Source organism: Mchenga conophoros, linkage group LG10 (assembly GCF_057382185.1).
Source record: "Mchenga conophoros isolate Kocher_MC1m ecotype Shallow Benthic linkage group LG10, M_conophoros_male_GT1.1, whole genome shotgun sequence".
NCBI lineage: Eukaryota > Metazoa > Chordata > Actinopteri > Cichliformes > Cichlidae > Mchenga > Mchenga conophoros.
In genome coordinates, this window is record NC_140535.1 from 30057474 (window position 1) to 30077505 (window position 20032).

Consider the following 20032-nt stretch of genomic DNA (forward strand, 5'->3'; position numbering starts at 1 on the left):
TTCTCTCTGCAAGCTCTTAGTGCAGCATTTCGTTCAAGGGAGAGTGCACGATAATGAAGTTAAACATCAAATTACTTAGGAGCAGAGTGGCTATGAGAGAATGAAATGTTCAGAGCAATCAAAATGTATGAGGTTCCAGACAAAAGCTCATTTAAAATACTGTATGCACACTCATTGTACTGAGCTTTTCTGCAAACTCAAGTTTACATTTAGGTCAAAGACGCTGTTTAGGATTAGAATGTTTTTAGCGTTATTTATAATTGATCATCTCCTGATTCTGCTCTGATTCGGTCTTTTTGACCCAGCTCTGCATCGAGTAACCTTTTCTCTTATATGCAATAGGTTCAGCATATCCTTAACAACTCACTTCAGTATGGCTTCTCTGACTCATTGATCCATATCGGACTCCTTTCACAATGTTTGACTGCCTCTCCTAGAGTAAACGTGGATGCATTGACATCTGAGATCAACAGTGGACTGACTGGCTTCCACAGATAGGGAAAAACTCCTGTGTAGATCCAAATCTGTTCCAAACAGTAGCAGAAATACGCCGGCTGGCCACAGCTGTTACGAGGTACAGTTCACATTTAGTGTTTTTGAGAGAGTCCTTGATACCGGCTTAAGTTAGTCTCTGCATAGCCTAACCTAGGGTAATAATCGTAGCATCAGAAACGCTGACCTCGGTCCTGACTTCCTGTACAGGGGTAACTAGGAACCATTGCTATTTCTCATCCTTGAACATCAATAACTGCTAATAATTCAAACTTCATACACGAGTTTGTCCTTTCAGCTGGTCCAAACTGCCAAAGCAGGTGGTGATGGACGCAGCCGTTACTGTTACAAGTGGTGACAGTTTAGTAGTGCCAAGGAATGCAGGTAGGGAAGAAGAATGTAAACTGGCAAAAACTGTGTGTAAATAATCCAAGCTTTCATTTTTTTCTAAAATGTTGGGTTACTTTGGATTCTCACTGCTGGATTGCACTTTTTATTCTCTGGGTTTTTGCACTCGTGGCTCATGTCTCCTTTACCAGCTGATGAATGGTGCTGAGGAGGGCTATGAAGCCGGTTGAAAGGTTCTCAATGGCAGGGTAAATGATTAGGCTGTGCTCAGCCACAATATTCACATTACTTCAGAGACTGCAGGGCTGGGCACTGATCAATACTCTATTACTTTTCCACCTGAGCCAATCCCTGGATGGCAGGCCACCACAGGGAGCCCTCGCCGCTGCTCAGACTCCACCAATCAATGTTGTTGCGGACAGGGAGAAGAAACGTGATTAGATATCTTAACTCCGACACAGTTTCACAAAACAACATCAAAACATTGCCTCACAAAGTTCTGCCGACTTGCACGTACAGAGAGATTTCAGACAGGAAGCTCTGGTACTGGTCAGTGTAAGGTGAGAGGATCCTGCTGGTAGAGACTGCAGGCCTCTGGGGAGCACTGCAGTGGCCTCTGCTTCAGATTAAAAGTTTGCTTTTGCAGCATACAGCTTTGCAGAGTCAGCAAATGACTGACCTTATTGTGTCCTGTGTGTGTGCACACGCTTGCAAGCTTTAGCTTCACACACTTGTGTGTATCTGTATGCTGTGATCTGCCTTTATATACATGCACATGAGCCGTGAAGGCTGATAATAGCACTAATCTTTATGATTAAAGTCAAATGGTGTGCTTGAGGCCGTCCCAGCCCACATTGGATGGGCTATTAGAGGGCTGATTCAGTCATACTTAAAATCACCCCTAGGGCACACGCTTTAAGTCTCTGTTCAGCTGCCATGTTTAGACTGTAAAACAGTATGCAGACTACCGGGATTTGCCTCAGGTTTAGAGTCTCTTCTTGGTGGCTGGGTATGTGTATCACCAAAAGACCTGCATGTAAATATTTTAACTTCCAAATGAGCTGCAGAACTCCAGACGTCCTATGACATTAACATCAGCACAGAAACTGTGTGCCGGGAGCGTCATGGCATGGGTTTCCTGTAGGTGTAATGTGTAGGTGGTCCACATAGTGTGGCTCACAGAAAAGTCTACATATTCAAAAAAATCATACCTTGTGACTATAAACAAGATCAATAGAACTTAACCTGGTAATATATTAAATATTAATCTATTACAGGGATACTCAATTAGAATTTAAGAAGGTCCAGAGAAAATTTTCTCAAACAAAGGTCCAAAACATCACAAAGTTCCACACTTACTATAATTCAATATCGGATAAACATGATCTTCAGGCATTCAGTTGGCACTGCATTAAAAACAGGCATGATTCTGTCGTGGAAATCACTGCATGAAATGAGGAACACTTCCACTGTCTGTGAACACAGTTCACCATGCTGTCCACAAATGCAGGTTAAAGCTCTATCATGCGAAGAAGAAGCCAGATGTGAACATGATCTAGAAACACCACCATCTTCTCTGGGCTCACTTAAAATGGACTGAAGCAAAGTGGAAAACTAAATACGGTCAAGGAAAACTAACAATGATTAAAGTCAGATCTGGCGAGCAGATGCACACAAGTTACTGTGAACTAAAAAGCATCAGTCACATCTTTCCTAAATGTGGATTCTGCAGAATTGGTAACGCAGGTGTAAAACGAGTGTAACCGTTTTCTAAATTTTGCCTATCTAAAAGCTCAACCTGCACCATGCTCTCTCCCTCCTGGCCCCTCTTTTACTTTTCTAACCCTAGTTGAGTGCTGCCAGTGTGTAAAGATAAAGAGCTGCTAAGTGGTCCCATGCTTGCTGCTGCCTGTTGAGTAATGGCCGAGGTGCTCATCGACCCTCTGGTCCCATAAAGCAGAGAGCAGAGAACAGACAGGCTTCACACCCAGAACACTGCAAGCACAGCTCTGCAGTAAAAATGAAGCTGGCTCATATTTTGTATCAGGTTAAATTAAAGCTTGGAGTTAGTGCATTAGATGATTTTATACAAAACAAACTCTTCTTTGAATTTCCATGAAACACCTGTTTCTGTTTTATTCTGTCTTAGGTTTTTTGTTATTGTGCTCCATTATTTTATTTCTTCTATTTACTTGAGCTTGTTTCCTTGTGTAATCATTTTTTAACTGTTTTGTTTTGCCATATTATATAGAACACCAGGTTAGAATCAGAAAATGTTTAGAATAATATGAAGTAAGAGAAAATTGTAAAATCTATGGTGCATAGTATCATTAAAAGATAAAGAGAGTCCCACTTAAATTAGGCTGATAAGCCAAAAGCCTGCATTCAACAGCTCAGTGCTGCACTGATATTACCATTTCTTTGCCAGCTGGTTATCATATTGTTACAAAAATGTTACTCTGCTATTACTAACATATTTGTTTCCATATCGTTATCTTCAGGCATTGTCCTGATAATTAAGTAGTAATAGCTTCCTATTTCCATATTATTACCCCACTATCACTACATTATTATTGAGCTGCAATAGAAAGAGTGTCAGGGAACTTAGTTTGCTGCTGTAAAAGTTACAACTACCATGCAAAGAAAAAACATGGATCAGCAGGATTCAGGAGGGCCTCCATCTTCTTGTGAAAATTGATGGAATTAAAATCCCAGTAAAAAAATAAAACAAAACAACACCGTTTGATCCACAGTCTCCCTGGACAGTCTCTGATTGTCAGCAGCTTCATTTTTCAACATGAAAATAATCTTAAACACTGTTGAAGAAGTGTGAGATCATGTTTACAGAGAACAGAACAAAACTGTGCTGAAGAATAAAGGTGATCATACTACACATTAACTCTCAAGCTTGCTAGAATTTGACACTGTTGTTGCCTTATATAAAGTGTTTCCTATGTGTTGGCACCCATTTCAGTAAATTCCCAAACGCTTACAGAGAGTCTTTAAAAGCAGAGGTGAGGCAACACTGTGGTAAACATGCCCATCTCATGTTGCTGTCATCATCAGGTAGAGCTGGTGTTCTAGTACTTGAAAGCTCAGTGGTTTCAGCCCCAACTCCTCTTGTCCACATGTCAAAGTGTCCTTGGATAACATACTGAACTCCAAACTGTGTGAGTGTTGAGTGAGAGTGGAAAAGCTCCATAAATGCCACTCAATTCACCATTTACACAGCGACCCAGATTTGTTGGAAACGGGATTGCATTTGATTTTTAAAAGGTGCAGATAACCTTGTGTAGCCAGCGTGTATGGACGAGAGTAAAAGTGTCCACTGACAGCACACAGCCTCTTGTAATCGCCCCACAGAAGATGTGGCTGTGCGTGCCGATAGATGTGCAGAGTCCAGTTTACATGCAGGAGAAAAAGCGTGAGCAGCTCATTGAACGTGTTGTTAGCGGTAATAGGCTGTCTGTACACACTGTGCCAGAAAATGGACTTCGACACAGCAGCCGCAGCAAATGTGATTTCACAAATGCACACAGCCCACCCATCACCCCCCCCCCCCCCCCCCCCACTCCCGACTCCTGGGTAGAAGATCATGACTGTGAAACATGGATGCATAAGGACAGATGGTTTCTTTCTGATTCATGAACTCAATAACCTATTTATGCACCTCTGTGCCTTGTACTGTGGGCTGTACACACAGTTTATTAACCAGAAACCTCATTTTAGAGGCGTTTCACCCTCAAAACAATAACTTGCTTTTTTTTCCCCCATTAAAATTGTTTTTTTTAAACGCATATAAATAATAGTATGAGTTCCTGCAAGGGTTTTACTCATGTACTGGCTGTGCAGCGTGTTTCATAAGTGTTTTTGTCTTTCTCTGGGAGTGTAGGAGCTGTGTGAGGACCCTCACCTGTTTGTAGATGGCATCAGTGCACACGATCTGCATCAGGGACAGCTGGGTAACTGCTGGTTTGTCGCAGCGTGTTCCAGCCTGGCCTCCCGAGAGTCTTTGTGGCAAAAGGTAAGAACATGTTTTTTCCTCTGCCTTTTTTCCTGATTACAAGGTTGGATTAATGTTGTATTAAACCCTGAAGACATAAACCCACCGATGAAACACTTCTGGTTTGCATTGTGTCTGTTGTTACTGTAAATCTGCACTTAAATGATTTTAAACAAAGTGTGGGTGGGGGTATTTTTAAACTCCAGACCAAGCTTGTTATTAGCTATGGGTGGTATACATTTAGGATCTTTTTAAGATTATGGAAATGTAACTTTGAAATCGTTGCTTCAACCACTCAGTCATCTTCAAAGCAAGTTTGGTGGATCAAGACGGCGATAAACAGCAATAAGATGGAGTCGGTCTGCTATCGGTTTGTGATAGTTGAATTTGAGTTCCTTAATGCAAAGAGACGAGTCGCAGACAAATTGTTCAGATTCAAACTGATTGCAGTGTGTTTGCAAACTGTTTACAGTCAGTCCAAGTTGAGCCACGATTGATTTTCATCCATGTCTTTTTGGATCTTGAATGTAGCAAGAAACCCACCTAGCTAGCTAGTATTACCCAGCATGCTTTTCAGATTTGTGATTTTATAAATGTTTAGTGTTATAAATTTTAATTTTTCAAGTTCCAATTCCCCACGCATTTCTCCACCTCTTGTGAAAATATTGAACTATTCCTTTAAAACCGAATAAACTAGTGACTGCAGCTGCTTGCTAGTTGAAAGCTGCTGTACTCTTTTGCTCCCTCTAATGGCTGAGTGTCCATTTTTGTCAGATAACTTCTTCTCACTGAACAGTTGCCAGCATTACCAAACAAACCACACACAACCCTTTGGTTGAGGATCGGCCAGGTAATGGAGGCATAGTTAAAGAGAGAAAGTCCCTGTGCAAAAGTGTGCACAGTACATTGGAAAAAAGGGATGCATCATATGCTCGACTGTGTTTAAGCATCCATTAGGAAACATTACTATAAGAAGTAAACACCAGACTGCATCAGTCAGTAGAAGTCTGAATGGTGGAGTCTAATGTGGAGTCTCTGAGGACAGACTGGAAGCACTAAGGCTAGATGGATGTCCTCTGAATGGGTTTTTATTAGTGAGGGGTTTTTTATTATTATTTTACATGGTTAACCAGCAGAGGCGTTTCTGCACTGCTAAAGCAAGCAGGGGCACACTTAGCCGTAAGAAGACAGAATACAGTTAGGTCCATAAATATTTGGACATTGGACATGGACAACTTTTATCTAATTTTGGTTCCATACATTACAACACTGAATTATTAAAGGAAACAACTAAGATGCAGTTGAAGTGCAAACTTACAGCTTTAATTCAGTGGGTTGAACAAAGAGTGGATAAAATGTGAGGAACTAAAGCATCTTTTTTAGTACAGTCCCTTCATTTCAGGGGCTCAAAGGTGATTGGACAAATTAAATAACTAAAAATAAAAAGAACCCTGTCATTGGTTTGCCTCTGATAGCTGCAGACTGGAAACACCCCACAAGGGCTCCAGCTTGTCTAGCCATCTCAGTGTGGCCCTTTGTCAAACTTACCTATTTTCCTGCTGCTAACATATCAACTTTGAGGACAAAATTATCACTTGCTGCCTGATATATGTGCCACAAGTGCCATGATGAGAAGATAATCAATGTTATTCACTTCACCTGACAGCGGTTTTGTTATGCCTGATCAGTGTAAGCCCTTCTAACACCAAATCCTGTCACTTAGCAGCCATCTTTGCAATGTGTCTGGGCAGTTATTCAATACAGCTCAGAGGTGTGATACATTTTCCCCAAAGTAAGACTTAAATGGAAACAAAAACAAAAATAAAAACAGAAAGACACGATTTGCATCCAGTGGTTTCAATTTAAATCAGAGGAACCTGTTTTGCTTGTTTATCTCTTTTTCTTGTTTCTTTTCCTCTTCTGGGTGTGTGTTTGTGCTGTAGAACCACAACAGCTTTGGAGAGTACATTTGTGGTTTTTGTGTTTGGACCACACGTTGTGCATTATGGAGAGTTGCTGGCACTCCATTAATGTATGCATGGTAAACCCCCTCAGCTAACCTGAATGATCAAACCATGGAGAAGAGGCCAAGGCTCGAAATACACTCACATAACAATTATATAACCTGCTATCACAGAGCCTACACAACCTACAACATAGACTACTATTCGGGATTCAGTGCCTTGTCTGCCTTTTAGCCAATTCATAAAAGGAAAAGCAACAAGACTTATAATGCTCTTATAATGCAGTTTAAAATGTTACTGGTTAGCTAGCATTCAAATACACCTACCTGTTTGAATGCTTCAAAAGGTATGCAACTGACACTCAAAATAGCCCTGATTTGAATACAGTTTAAATCAGTGAGTAATCTAAAAATTTAGAATTGACTGAAGGAACTGCAGTTTTTGGCGTTTCCACTTTGACTTCAGAGGTTCCTGCTCTGTAGCAATATTAGCATTTTAGCTCTGGTGAGGCTTATTCAAGCTTGTAGTGGCGACTACTTCACCAGTGAATGCAGACGTTTGTACCCCTCAGCCATAAACGCTGATGGAGTGTTATTGGCGCTGTGACTGGCAGGCGGTGTGGATATCCAAGTCTGTGAATGCGATAACTCGAAAACGAGGCAACGTAGGACTTTCAAATTCATCAAAAAACCATATGTGTATCTACTAAAATTCATAAGGTCAGAGGTCAGGTTTTCTGAAAATCTTGTGCTCTTGTGTGTCACCTAAGACTTTCATTGGTGCATCTACTAGGAGGCTCAGGGGTAGCACTGGCAGCCGCTAGTATGTTTTTTCACTGTAATAAAAATCCAGAATTAATTCACAAGTGGAACTTCTGTTTTTGTGACATCTATGGCAGATTTATAATTTGGAAAAAAAAAAGTTTTATGCAGAAAAAAATCGGATATTCTTCTGATTTTCTCGTGTTCGTTTTGCATTGTGATCAGCCTTAGCAGGTGTCTTTTTCAAGATTTATTTTTAGGCATTTTGATTCTATTTGATAAGATGGGTAATAGGTGAAAAAGATGGGGGGGGGTGACATGCAGCAAAGTGGATGTCATTATTAATCAGTCATAGCTGTTGTCCAGCAGTGTGGTTTGTTGTAAGGAGATGCAACAGTGCTTTAACAGATTTCATCCAATGTTTACTACCTCTGCTAATTGAATAAAGGTGCATTGGAGATCTTTAAATGGACCGCAGAGAGCTTCATTCAGCTGTCCTTACTTTCAGAGATGTAGTTCGCTGCAATGAAAAGTCAATTTGAAGCCTTTTAAACACAGATTTAAATAAACAAGTGTTTGCATCCTGATTGGCATCACACATCCACTATCACCAGCTCGAGCACACAAACTTGCAGCGTTTTGTCAATAAAGAGCAGTTTATTTGAACTGTGCTGAGCCGGTTTGAAGTCTCTGGCGTCAGAATGATTCTGAGATGTTCTTTCACGTGCTGATAGAGGAAACAAAATGATTAGTGAGGTTTAATGGGATTTGAAACAAGATGCCTCAGCCTGTTCTAGAGAAATGCTGTATTGTGGAACTAGGCCGAGTACACATGGGGATGCTTACATGGCAGCTTGATCAGGTCCATCCTCAAGGAACAGCATGTCTTCTGCTTATTTCCCTTCTTAGGTCTTTAGTTTTGGCTGATTATTTTGTTCTGGTTTTTCCTACTTTGTTAATGTCTTTTCTTTTTTTTAAATGATGCACATGTCTGATTAGAATCACTGTAAATCTTCCTTAATCCACCTGAGCTTGTTGAATGCATGTTTGTGTTGATTATTGCCATCCACCTGCAGTGTAATTGTTCCTGTAATTTAACAGCTAAAATTCACAGGCCATTTTCTGGTGCATTGCAGTTGTTATCAGACACCTGTAGGTGCATTATCACCACAGTAGGCCTTTCTTTGAAGTCCCAGGTGGCGTTCTGAAATGATAGGTGCACTTGTAGGCTTGTTTAATGCAATTTTAAAATGCATGCACACAAGTACAGGAATTACGTTTTGTGTGAAATTTGTAGCTTTCCCTGCATTCGCCTCTGGAGCCCACCCGGTCTTTTAGTTCTACTAAAATAGAGTTTTCGGAGTGCTGCCTACACACGTACACATGGCAAAGAAGTTATAAAACTAAAACTTTTATTGCTGAGCCACTTACAAAACAAACAAGATGAAAGCCAAGAACAAATAATCCAACCAAACCTTCAAATCTTCCAAAAGACAAACTGCAAGGGATGAAACAACAAAGAATAGAAAACTGATAGGGTTTAAATACACAAGAGGAGATTGGGACAGAGTGAACACATCTGGGGAAACAGATGAACTGAATCTAATGAGATAAGGGACTGTCAAAGTAAAGCAGGAACATTGGGACAAGGACTAAGACATACTAAATTGACAGAACTAAACAGGGACACAGAAACCAGACACGGGGACGCAACTGACTTCTCACAGGAGATGCTGAGGACAAAAACATAAAGACTAGGACAGACTGGACACGTCAGGTAACTTACAAAATAAACAAGGTGTTTAAGTTCCAGTGTATTTGACCTCTCAGGGCTGCTGTAGGCATATAAAAGTGTGGCACTTCTTCCAGAATTGCTCCTGTAAAGCCACAAAATGCTGTAAATCATAAACTCAACTGTGTCCTGCCTGAACAGGAGAGACTATTTCAGATGCAAAACGAAGTGTAGTCAGTGTAAACACAGACCAGAAGAGGGTCCATCATACTCGGGCACGGTACGAGGTAACTGCACCTAATTTTAGAGCACCTTCAGTTTCAAAACAGTATCAAAATATTCAAACCAGGTTAACATTTCTTTTGTGATTTTTGTCTGTTTTCTGTCACACTGAGGTTTTAAAATTCTTTTTTGCACCTTGACTTGAGAAAAACATCTTCTTCTTTTTTCTTACAAAAAACCACAAGAAGATGCAGTGTTTAAATAACAGTATGTTAGTAATGTAAAGCACATATGCTTTGTGTGATGGTAAACGTGGAGAAAAAAGGAAGTAAATTCGTGAAATAATCTGCAGGCAGGAGGAAGTTTTTATGGAGTGGAGCATACTCAGCACAGGCCCGTCTACACCGCAGATGACCCTCCAATCAGCACCTGCAAGAAAGTACAGCTCAACAGAAAAGAAAACAGACACGTAGGGTCATTTGGAAAATATCCGCTCCATGCTGCCACCCCTCAGTGAGCGTCGCCTGCAGCTGCTAAAGGAACCTTCCAATCAGCATCCGCTGTTTTTTTTCCAAGATGTTGCCACTTGTTCATTCTTTTCTTGTTTCTTGTTCTTCGTCATTAGAATTTGTTACATAATAAATTATAATACACTTTTTAAAAAAAAAAATACATCCAGGTTTTAAAACATTTATTACTGACTCTGTCGTGGAACCAGAGTTTCTTCATTCCTCATTTTGGACACATTTTATTGAGTAAAAATGTATAGGGACACATTTTGCTGGGGCTTCCCATGATGCACTGTGTGTTTCTTCTTCACTCACCTTTTCTCTCACTGTGTGTTTATACACATTGCATCTGCATTTAATCGTTAGCTATTATTAATCTCTGGCTCTCTTCCATAGTGCGGCTTTTGCCCTGTCTTCCTTCTTCTTCCTGAGTCCGGTTCTGCTGGAGGTTTCTTCCTGTTAAAAGAGAGTTTTTCCTTCCCACTGTCAACAAGTGTTTTACTTATTTGGGTTCATGTGATTCCTTACTTATTGAAGTAAACTGAAATTCATTATTCTTATTTGAAATAATCTGCCTTGCTATGGTTTCATGTCGGCACCTTTGAATATAACCAACACTTGCAGTCATTGCCTCAAAACAAGTGTAAACAGGAGGAGGATTTTTGTTTCTTTTTAATAGAGATATAATGCGGTTGTGCTTCCACAGACATACAGGTTTGTGTCCTTTCCTGTGCTTTTTGTGTTTGTGTGTTAGGAGGTCGTGGTGGAGACTGGAGGAGAGACAGGTGGACCATTTTACACATATATCAAGAGACTGAATGAGCTAGTTGTTACTATGTACCGTTTTAGCTGTTGGGGTGCTCCCACTCATATAGTCTACATTCTTTTTTTTTTTCATGCTCAATGTGGAAAAAAATCCCTTGTTAGTCTCTCTCTCAGTAGCAGTAGCCCTGTTCTGGTTTTGTCGTGTAGCATGGAGGGTGGATAGCGCCACATTAATGAGTAGACATTACTGACTCCCTCTGTACCTGTGGTTAGCAGTTATTACTAATCTCATGGGGGGGGTGATAGGCATACCGCACAACCTGATTGGGCTCTAGTGCCGAAACACTAACCGGTCGTCACACAGGAAGTCCAGATCAGCTCCAGGTGGATGCTTAGTTTAAGTTTTCCCTATAAACCAAAATATGTCAACAAAGTATAGCTGGGACATCTTTCAAGCCATCTAAAAGCTAACCATATAAAAATGTCATGAATTTAAATGTAAATGTGCAGGAAACAAAGTAACAGGTTTATTTATCTTTTCTTTTTTGGGCAAGATAATTCATTTAATTCATGAAAAATTAGGCTTTAATCTTAGAATCCTTTATTCTTAATTCACAGTTTTTGAATGCATTAAGTAGCCAGTGTCAGGTCTTGTAAGCGAGAATAGACATCCTCATTTACTTAGTTTCCTGCTAGTTTTACTTCCTGTGAGAGCAAAACAAGTAAATGGTCCAAGTCTCCCAGGAGCAGACACATCTCCCTGGAGATCCTACTTCAAAACATTTTGTACTTTTGTACCAGTTAATTACCTGCAAAAAGCTGCCAGCTTTTAAAGTTCTTTCAAATAGTTCTGGAAATATTTTAACTTGTAATTTTTGATGTTCTTTTATTTGTGTTAATGAGAAAAATCCTCACTTGATAATGGGATGACCGGTGGGCTTATTTCTCTGGTGCATTAGTTTACCTCTCAGTCACAGGGCGACAGGAAAGAGTGAGCAGAGAAGACATACCAACGAGGACAGTCGGTGAAAATTCATATTCATGCATTCAACACTGTTGGCAAGATCGATTTAATTGAGACTCTTGAGAATATGCAGAGTTAGATTTTTTTTTTTTAAGCAAAACCGAGCCTCTGAGTTGCATGTTAGTCACACGCTTTGTACAGACAAGAAACGAGTCTAAATCCTCCTGTCGTCGGGGTTATTTTCCTTTTTCTCTCACACTTTTCCAGACACTTGTCTTCTCATTCACAGTTAGCATTTCATCCCCTGAGGCAGTTTGAAAGCAGTCAGGGCGAGCCTGCAGGAGGAAGAAGTGGAGGAGGAGGAGGCAGAGAGGTGAAATCCACATGCATCTCCTCACTTGTTTGTCAGGGTCACCATGTAAGACAGAGACCGATGAGGTGGCAGGAACCTGTTCCCCTCGTCCGCTGGGGAATAGTTGCACCCATCCACAGAAGTAAACACTGTCTCTATGCATTATCTCGTGTGGGAATCGGCTCCAGCAAACCCTTCAGGGCTGGCTGTTTGTGAGTTAGAGATGGGATAACAATTTTGTTCAACACTCAAACCCAAAGCACTTAAGAAAATGCAGATACGCCTTTTAGAATGATTGGATTTATTTCAATGATCTGATACAAAGTTATGAAACAACAACCTGTTTTGATCACTAAAGTGTTTTTGAGTCCTTAAAGGATGTCATATGGCCTGTGTCGATATTTTAGAGGGGAGGAATCATGAAAGGAGACAGAGGGCTGGCTTTATAGTAGCGGGTTCCTCAACTGAAAGCACACAAGGACTGAAGATGAGTCCAAGTATCTGTCCGAGATCATACACGCCAAGTCTTATTTGTCCACTGTGAAGGTGATGGAGCAGTCGACCGTCTCTGGGCTGCAGCCTTCTGAAAATGCAAACAAGAAGTACATCACCTTCCTCACCTTGGCCAGCTCCGCGATCCTCTCACCGAACTCGTCAGCGTCAGCCTCGTAGCACTGGACCGGCGCGTCGTCCCCATCGCCCGCTGCTCTCCAGAAAACACCTGCCGGCTCGAGCAGCTGACGGGTCATCAGGTTGGTGAGGTCAGGCGTCCAGAGCTGCGAGGTACCCATGATGGTGAGGCGGCCCGGCTGGGCCAGCCACACCTTCCAGTGTAAGAACTGGAGGGACTGGTTTGAGAAGTCCAGCCGGTACACGGCCTCATTGCCCTGCAGCAGGCGCTCGCCCTCCTGCCTTTTTTGGCCGCGCTGCTGCAGGGACTGAACCCGCAGGCGCATCACCTCCGTCAGCTCCACGTCCAGCCGGAAGGGCAGCTTCACCTCTTTAGACATGCTCAGAGGGCACACCTTGACAGGCAGAGAGGTCAATACCAACTGCAAGGCTGGATTAGATCGGCAGCTGTGTCGAAGATAATTTATCTCTGTCCAGACTCTCCTGTGCTCCGCTCCTTTCTGCTGGCTTACACATGAGCGTGTACTACTGATAGTAGAGGCGGGTCTTACTTAGAACTACAGAAGGAGATAGAGAAAACAAGATGCAACCACAGTGCAGGGTTAGCCCTCAGGGAGCTGTGCTTAATAGTGTTTGTCACATTCGTTTGTGTCTCTGCTTCCTTAGATACAGATTCTTAACTGTAACACATTTATTGCATGAAGTGTCGTCTAGATTTTGGAAGCCTGCATGAGTGGCAAAACAAATGTGAATGCCAGAAGTAAGAGTCAGGTGGTACCTCGCATGTAATGGGTGGGCTTCTATCATCTGAGGATAAGAAGAAGGGAGTGTTAAGAAAGCCTCTTCACTCCTCTTATGTGGCAGCAGGGGAAACCCGCGACGCTTTGTGCTTGTGTCTCTGGTCAGTCGTTGGGTCACTTTCCCTCCAGAGTTCAGCTGCTGTATAGCAGCACTGCCCAGCTGAAAGCTGAGATAGATGCACACTGCAGAGACAGAGACTAAGTAGCAGCGAAGGTGGAGTGCAAGAGAGATTGCTTCCCGAAGGATTACGAAATGACTCTGTGGTGTGGTGCTTAGTTTTTTTTGTTTCTTCCTTCTCCTCGCCTGTAAAAAGGAGCTGTTGCTGCCTCTCAGAGCTCTGGAGGGGCCAGATTCTCTCCATCAGTGGGTGTCACCTCCTGCAGAGAGGGTTGACAGTAACTGCTGTTCAGTTAGCGCACCCTGACATCTCCAAGAACTCCCGCTGGGACAGTCAGTCACACATGTTGTCGCTCTCTGCATCATTTGCAGGTTTTATTGGAGACTGTATTCATGCTGATAGAGGCTTCACAGACACCCTTTTTGCAGGTCACTTCTGGTGTCCATAAGGTGCTCCGTTATGACTCTGAGCCGCAGTGGGATCACAGTGAAATGATATTTCATAAAAGATGAGAGCAATCACACCACGCTATAGTTCAGAAATCACTTGTGTCCCCTTGTACGTTTCTGGATGTTGTCCGGTCACTGATTTCATTTCATTGCAGAAAGTATGAAGATAATCATCATTTAAATATGTGAGTTATAGAACCAAATCAGTCTGAGAGCAGCTGATGAGGAGGAGAGAACAAAGCTCTTCTTTGTACCAGGATGTAAACATGTTTATTTCTGCTGTCTGCAGTCTGTTGGGATTAACATTATTTTGGCTGTTTGACTGATTTCCTGCAGCAGGAAGTTGTGTTCAATGAAAAAGCTGAGATAAAATATTGCTCGCCACACATATGCGGACCAGCTGGGAGTGAAATTCAAACATACAGTGGGAGCTACCGTAGACTAAAGTAGAGCTAAAAGGAAAAGCCCTGGACTCTGCACTCTCAACCACAAACACACACAGCAGCATGCATAACAGTCTAAGGTAGCAGAAACAAAGAATTGGGCGTAACCAGACATTAATATCTGATCATATGAAAGAGGTTAAACATCTTCTTAGCTTAACTAACACTGGGTTGGTGAAAGGAGATTGGGGACATGTCAAAAACCTCTGGGAGGAATTTTGCTCATTGCGTCAGGAACCAAACTTTGCTGGACTGGCACAGCATTGTTTCTATAACAGAAGGAGAGTGAGAGGCTATAATAGAAATACCATAATATTAACAAAGGCTGTAACCTGTCTGCTGCAGATATTTCTTTATTTTAATCGATATCAGTCAAAAAATGTTGTCATTTAACTTTGGTTTGCACTTTTTTAGGAAATTTGGGTGTGATTAAGATAATAGATGGTTTCATTATTAAAGAAAGACTGAAATACAAGCTTTTTTTGCCTGCATTGAGTCAGTATTGTAAATGGCGAGTTATATATCAAATACATATTTACATGTGCAGTCCTGCATTCATACACGTGTGCATGCTTTCTTAAATCAGTTAAGTGATAACTATATGCACTTTGTGATACTAGGGCAGTTTTTAGTTGCCTCTCCATTGTGTGGACCGACTCCAGCGCCACTGTCTCAGACTGCAAGGTGGTGGTGGCAGACATTGTGAGCTTCTTGTAGGTGCAACACTTCTTCACCTGCTGCAGGTGTGGTTAAAGGGACCCTCCAGCACACAGGGGCTCTCCAGAGCAGAAGGACGACTGCCGTGACCGGTTTCAGTCCAGTACGGTGGAGTCAGTGTCTCTCACCGTAGCTGAAAGATATCAAAGACCTGAGGGACCTGAGCCTGGAAGAGCACTTTGAAACTTTGAACTTTGAAAATAAGAGGACTGTAAACTAATAAATGAGTTGCAGGTAATGTTGCTCTCTTGGTCAAAAGGAGGTCAAAAGTTCTCAAAGTTGGGTTACCGAGCCACGTCTCTGTGCAGGAAACACTGCTCTGTGTCTGCTCTGGGCTCTGAGGTCATCAAGAAATTCCTGATACGTGTATTTGTTTTACCTCCCCTGTGAAAAAACTAACTACAGTTCACAAAATGGAGTCTGGTTATGGGCATTTCGCTGGGCCAGAGGAAATGCAGGCAGCCAAAACACACACACACACACTGCAGTCAAACAGTTATTACCTCTCACCCATGTCCTATTACAGCTGGATTTATGACTGTGAAAGCCAAGGTTATAAATTTGTCCCCTAATCCTGAACGCAACAGCAGACATGAGGGGGACGGTGGTCTCGCTTCACCTGCCCACTCCACTATGATATTATTTGTGCTCCATGGACCAACGGCTATTTGTTTGGCTTACCTGCCCCTCTGCTCCCCTGTCCTCTTCCACCATGTAGGTCATTCCAGACTGGAAGGAGCAGGAGTGGGATACAGAAAAACCAGACTCCTACGCTGGGATTTTCCACTTTCGCTTCTGGCGCTTCGGGGAGTGGGTGGACGTGGTGATTGATGACCGGCTACCGACGGTGGACAACCAGCTGGTCTACTGCCACTCCAACGACAGCAACGAGTTCTGGAGCGCCCTGGTGGAGAAAGCCTATGCCAAGTGAGCATCAGAGGCAGCAGATTTTACTTAAACTCGACTATAAATCCATCGGAGTCAGATTTATGAAGCTTGTACAGAGTCACCAAGGGTGTGGTCACATATTGGTGTCATTAACAGTTTTTTTAACATCACAGATACATTCATTATTCCTAGAAATCATCCCATAACACAGAAATTTGTAAGATGTGTTAAACTGTGCTGAACGTTTATCATTTATCAGTGAACAGGCGAGACGAGCACATTTCAGCAGGTTTCTGTCCACGAAGCAAAAACACCAAAAGCAGCCCGATACAAAGATTTATTATGTCCTTCATAAAACACAAGATGACACAAGAGTACATCACTTTTTAGACGTGGATGACTCAGCATTGATATCAAATAACAAAAATAATTTTAAAGCTATGCGGAAAACACTCTCTGCCTTTTTTTGGACATTAATAAATAGACATTTTTACCATAAGCTTGAAAGCAAAATTTAAATAAAATGCAGGAATTAAGTGTAAAACAATGAAGTGTAAATTTCTGTTGCTACACCTGTGAATATGGCATATTTTTTGTGATTTTTAAACAAAAAACATAAAACTCTACAATCTGTTGTAGAGTCAACAGCATAAGACAGCTAAAAAACAGACTGGAAATAAAAGTGCATTACTTTATGAAGGTCAGCGGTTCTTTTGTGCCTTTCATATTAAAAAGGTTCTTATGAGTCACATCTGTGGGCAGATTACTCCAGAGATCAACATTCATTCATATGCACAAGTTTGCTCTTTTAGTTCTTTCATGGAAAAAAGATAAATCGGTTAAAAGATGTGATTGCACAGTTCGATGTGATGTCCATTTTCTCAGTATTTTGTACGTCAGTTTGATTTTATAGATTTGCTGAACTATTTTTATTGCTTACACTTAGTCATTTAATTGTAACCGGTATCTGTAACTCGATTTTAAATTGGAAAATTCTCTAAATAAATAACACAAAAACAAAACACATCATGGCCTTATCTCTGTTACCACATTTAACCAGTCAGAAGTAACCTGTTTTTGCGACTGTCCCAAAAAAATAGGAACTGTATATGAAATAGTTCCCTCTTCCTGCAGGGTTTACGGCTGCTACGAGGCTTTGGATGGGGGGAACACGGCTGACGCACTGGTGGACTTCACGGGTGGTGTTTCTGAGCCCGTGGACCTGCTGGAGGGTCAGATGGCCACAGACGAGGCAGCCCGTAACCAGCTGTTTGAACGCGTGCTCAAAGTCCACAACAGAGACGGCCTCATCAGCTGCTCCATCAGGGTAAGAACCGTGCGAAAGGTTCAGCTTAAAGAACACGCTAAGAATCACCAGTTATTCTAACATGCTTGTGTTTGTTGGATGTACATATATGAATATGAAGCACCAAAAGAAAACCTTGAACACAGCCCTCAAAGCAAAGCTGATTTTCTTTGTTAAGACTAAAATTTGGATTACAGTTCAATTTCTGGCCATACTTCAGTAATTAATGCGCTAATTACTGCACAAAAACTCTCTTACTGGAGGTCAGAGTCAAAGATGTTGGTCTAAACTGCAGCTCAACCGGCTGATGGAGTAATTTTAGTCAGAACTTAAACCTCATCCCACTCCAATAGTCAGAGGATGTCAGTCTCTGCTGTTCGCACTTTATCCAGGTGCAATAGCACAGAAGTAGAGTGCAATTTAAAGACGCATTCAAGCACCTGACTTTTGAAACAAAGCCATCGAGAAGCTCGCACTTGGCATTTCAACAGCATTCAAAACCCTGCTGTCTGAAAATTGTGTAATCACCCACAGCTGACCTCCCCAGAGCCCTTTAATAATTAGAACGTTTTCTATTCTGATTTAAAATCCAGGGATGAATAACCAACCTCTGCCTGTCGTGACTGACTTTCCAAAGACATTCAATTGTCTGGCAAAGATAGCAGCCATCTCAGAATCTCCGAATGAGCTCTTCTCAAAGGCTCTTCAACTTTGTGCTATAATTAATGTGCGAACGAGGTGCCATTGTGCGCAACATTTCAGATTTTTGCCTGTGTGTCTTTTCCTGTCCTCAGCATTTGAAGAACCAGACCCGGGTATTGTTATAGGCTTCCTGTTAGCAAAAGCAGGTTTTAATGTGGGGATTAATAAACGGTCCATTCCAGTGAAAAAGAGAAGCCAATAAAAACTCACTTATAAACCAGGACAAATTTATGGCCATTTGTATTAAAGTTATAATGTAAAGACGTGAATAGTCAGTTAAAATCACGTTCTGTTACTAATTTGGGTTTTTTTCTGCTGTTAGTTATACTGAAATGACACACAAGGTTTTTGCACCCTGACGACACATAACTGTAGCTGTAAGGTACTAGTGCTGGAAATGCAACAACAGTCAAACTTCAGGGCTGTGTATGAAGTTTCTTTGAGTCTCTATTTTATTTTATGTATTTATTTTCTGGCTCTAATTTACAAGTTATATGTGTGTGTGCTCATATGTGTTTGAGCACAGGAAATTATTATTTTTGCAAGAGCTTCTGTTTTTATTTGAATAATTTAAGGAGACAGAAATCGGTCTTTCATTCCTATTTTTTTTTTTTTTGCTGTTAGTAAAATTTATTCTTGGAACTCATTTAGGGTCAATTTAATTTTCACTTAAATAGCACCAGCCTTACAACAACATTCATTTCAGGGCACTTTACATTCCCTTTGAGCAAGCCCTTGAAAATATTCAGGAGGAAAAATAACAAATATTCACTGCAGCTATTTGCAACATTGGAAAGTAGAAAGTCAGACTAATTTGAGTACAATAAATGGGTCAAATAAATCTTAATAGAGTCTATGCTAAGACACTATTATTAGGACTGTCATTTTGAAGCATAGACAGCCTTAAACATGGATGTAGCCACTCTGATGTCACCCACTCGTTACTGAAATCCTGTTCTGCACCTCGAGCTGAGCATTTTCACCGTTGACATCTTGATGTTTTGAAACTAAAGATGATGAAGTGTGGATCTGACTGACGTCGGCAGTCATTGGCCAATGAGGATAGCATTGATAATCCTGTCTTTTTGACACTAAAAGGTGTTAAAGCGGTTCGTATACCAATCAGAACGTTGGTGGATCGATCCCCGCCTCCTACAGTCCACATTTTGATGTATCCTTGGGCAAGATATTGAACTCTGAATACCCTGATGCATTCATTGTAATGTGGGTGTGTGTAAATGTTAGATAAAAGTGCTTAGGTATAGATATCAGCAAGTGACTCAAAACGGAGTAGAAAGATACTATATAAGTAGCAGTGGGTTACTGTAATTTGCAAGATGATCTTAATGTTTTATTCAGTGTGATCTGAAACTAGAGCACGAGCCCATAAAGCCATCAGGAAAGTGCTCACTGAGGTCCCAGAGGGAGCTGAGGGCCATTTTCCCATGAACTTCTGTATAACCAAGTCTTTTTACAATAAGATAAGCAGCCCCCTGCTGGCCTTTTAAAAAGATTAAATTCAATTGCATTTATTTATTTATTTATATAGCGCCAAATCACAACAAGAGTCGCCTGTAGGTGATTGAGATTCTAAGGTTAAGACCTCACAATAACAGAAAAAAAAAACCCCATCAATCAGACGACCCTTTGTGAGCAAGCGGGAAGGAGAAACCTCCTTTTCCCATCTGTCGGGGCCGGCTGGGGGGTACAGGACAAGATGCACCTAAGAATTCAGGTTTCAGGTGCTTAACTTTTAAGACCAGGAGGCTACGTCCATCTTTTATGCTGTCTGAACCTCCAGTAAACTGAGAATTACTGCTCTCCTGCCACCATCTGTTAAGACATCAATATAGCAGCTTTTCTACA

At 41.4% G+C, this 20032-nt stretch overlaps 2 protein-coding genes across 5 annotated transcripts in view; one reads left to right on the plus strand and one right to left on the minus strand.

The window, feature by feature from the left end:
- Positions 1 to 20032, plus strand: part of capn5b (calpain 5b) — a 58755-nt gene that overhangs the window by 18736 nt on the left and 19987 nt on the right. For all 4 annotated transcript variants that reach the window (XR_014894186.1, XM_085289760.1, XM_085289759.1 and 1 more), the window contains 3 exons: positions 4733 to 4864; positions 15989 to 16197; positions 17293 to 17485. Coding sequence is in view for 3 of the 4 variants with exons in the window: in XM_085289760.1 (XP_085145886.1) it covers positions 4733 to 4864; positions 15989 to 16197; positions 17293 to 17485 (534 nt within the window). In the remaining variant the exon portion in view is untranslated. The remainder of the gene's footprint in view (positions 1 to 4732; positions 4865 to 15988; positions 16198 to 17292; positions 17486 to 20032) is intronic.
- Positions 12413 to 13220, minus strand: ompb (olfactory marker protein b). Its single transcript, XM_085289762.1, has one exon. The coding sequence runs from the start codon at positions 13120 to 13122 to the stop codon at positions 12640 to 12642; it is 483 nt and encodes a 160-aa protein (XP_085145888.1). The 5' UTR covers positions 13123 to 13220; the 3' UTR covers positions 12413 to 12639.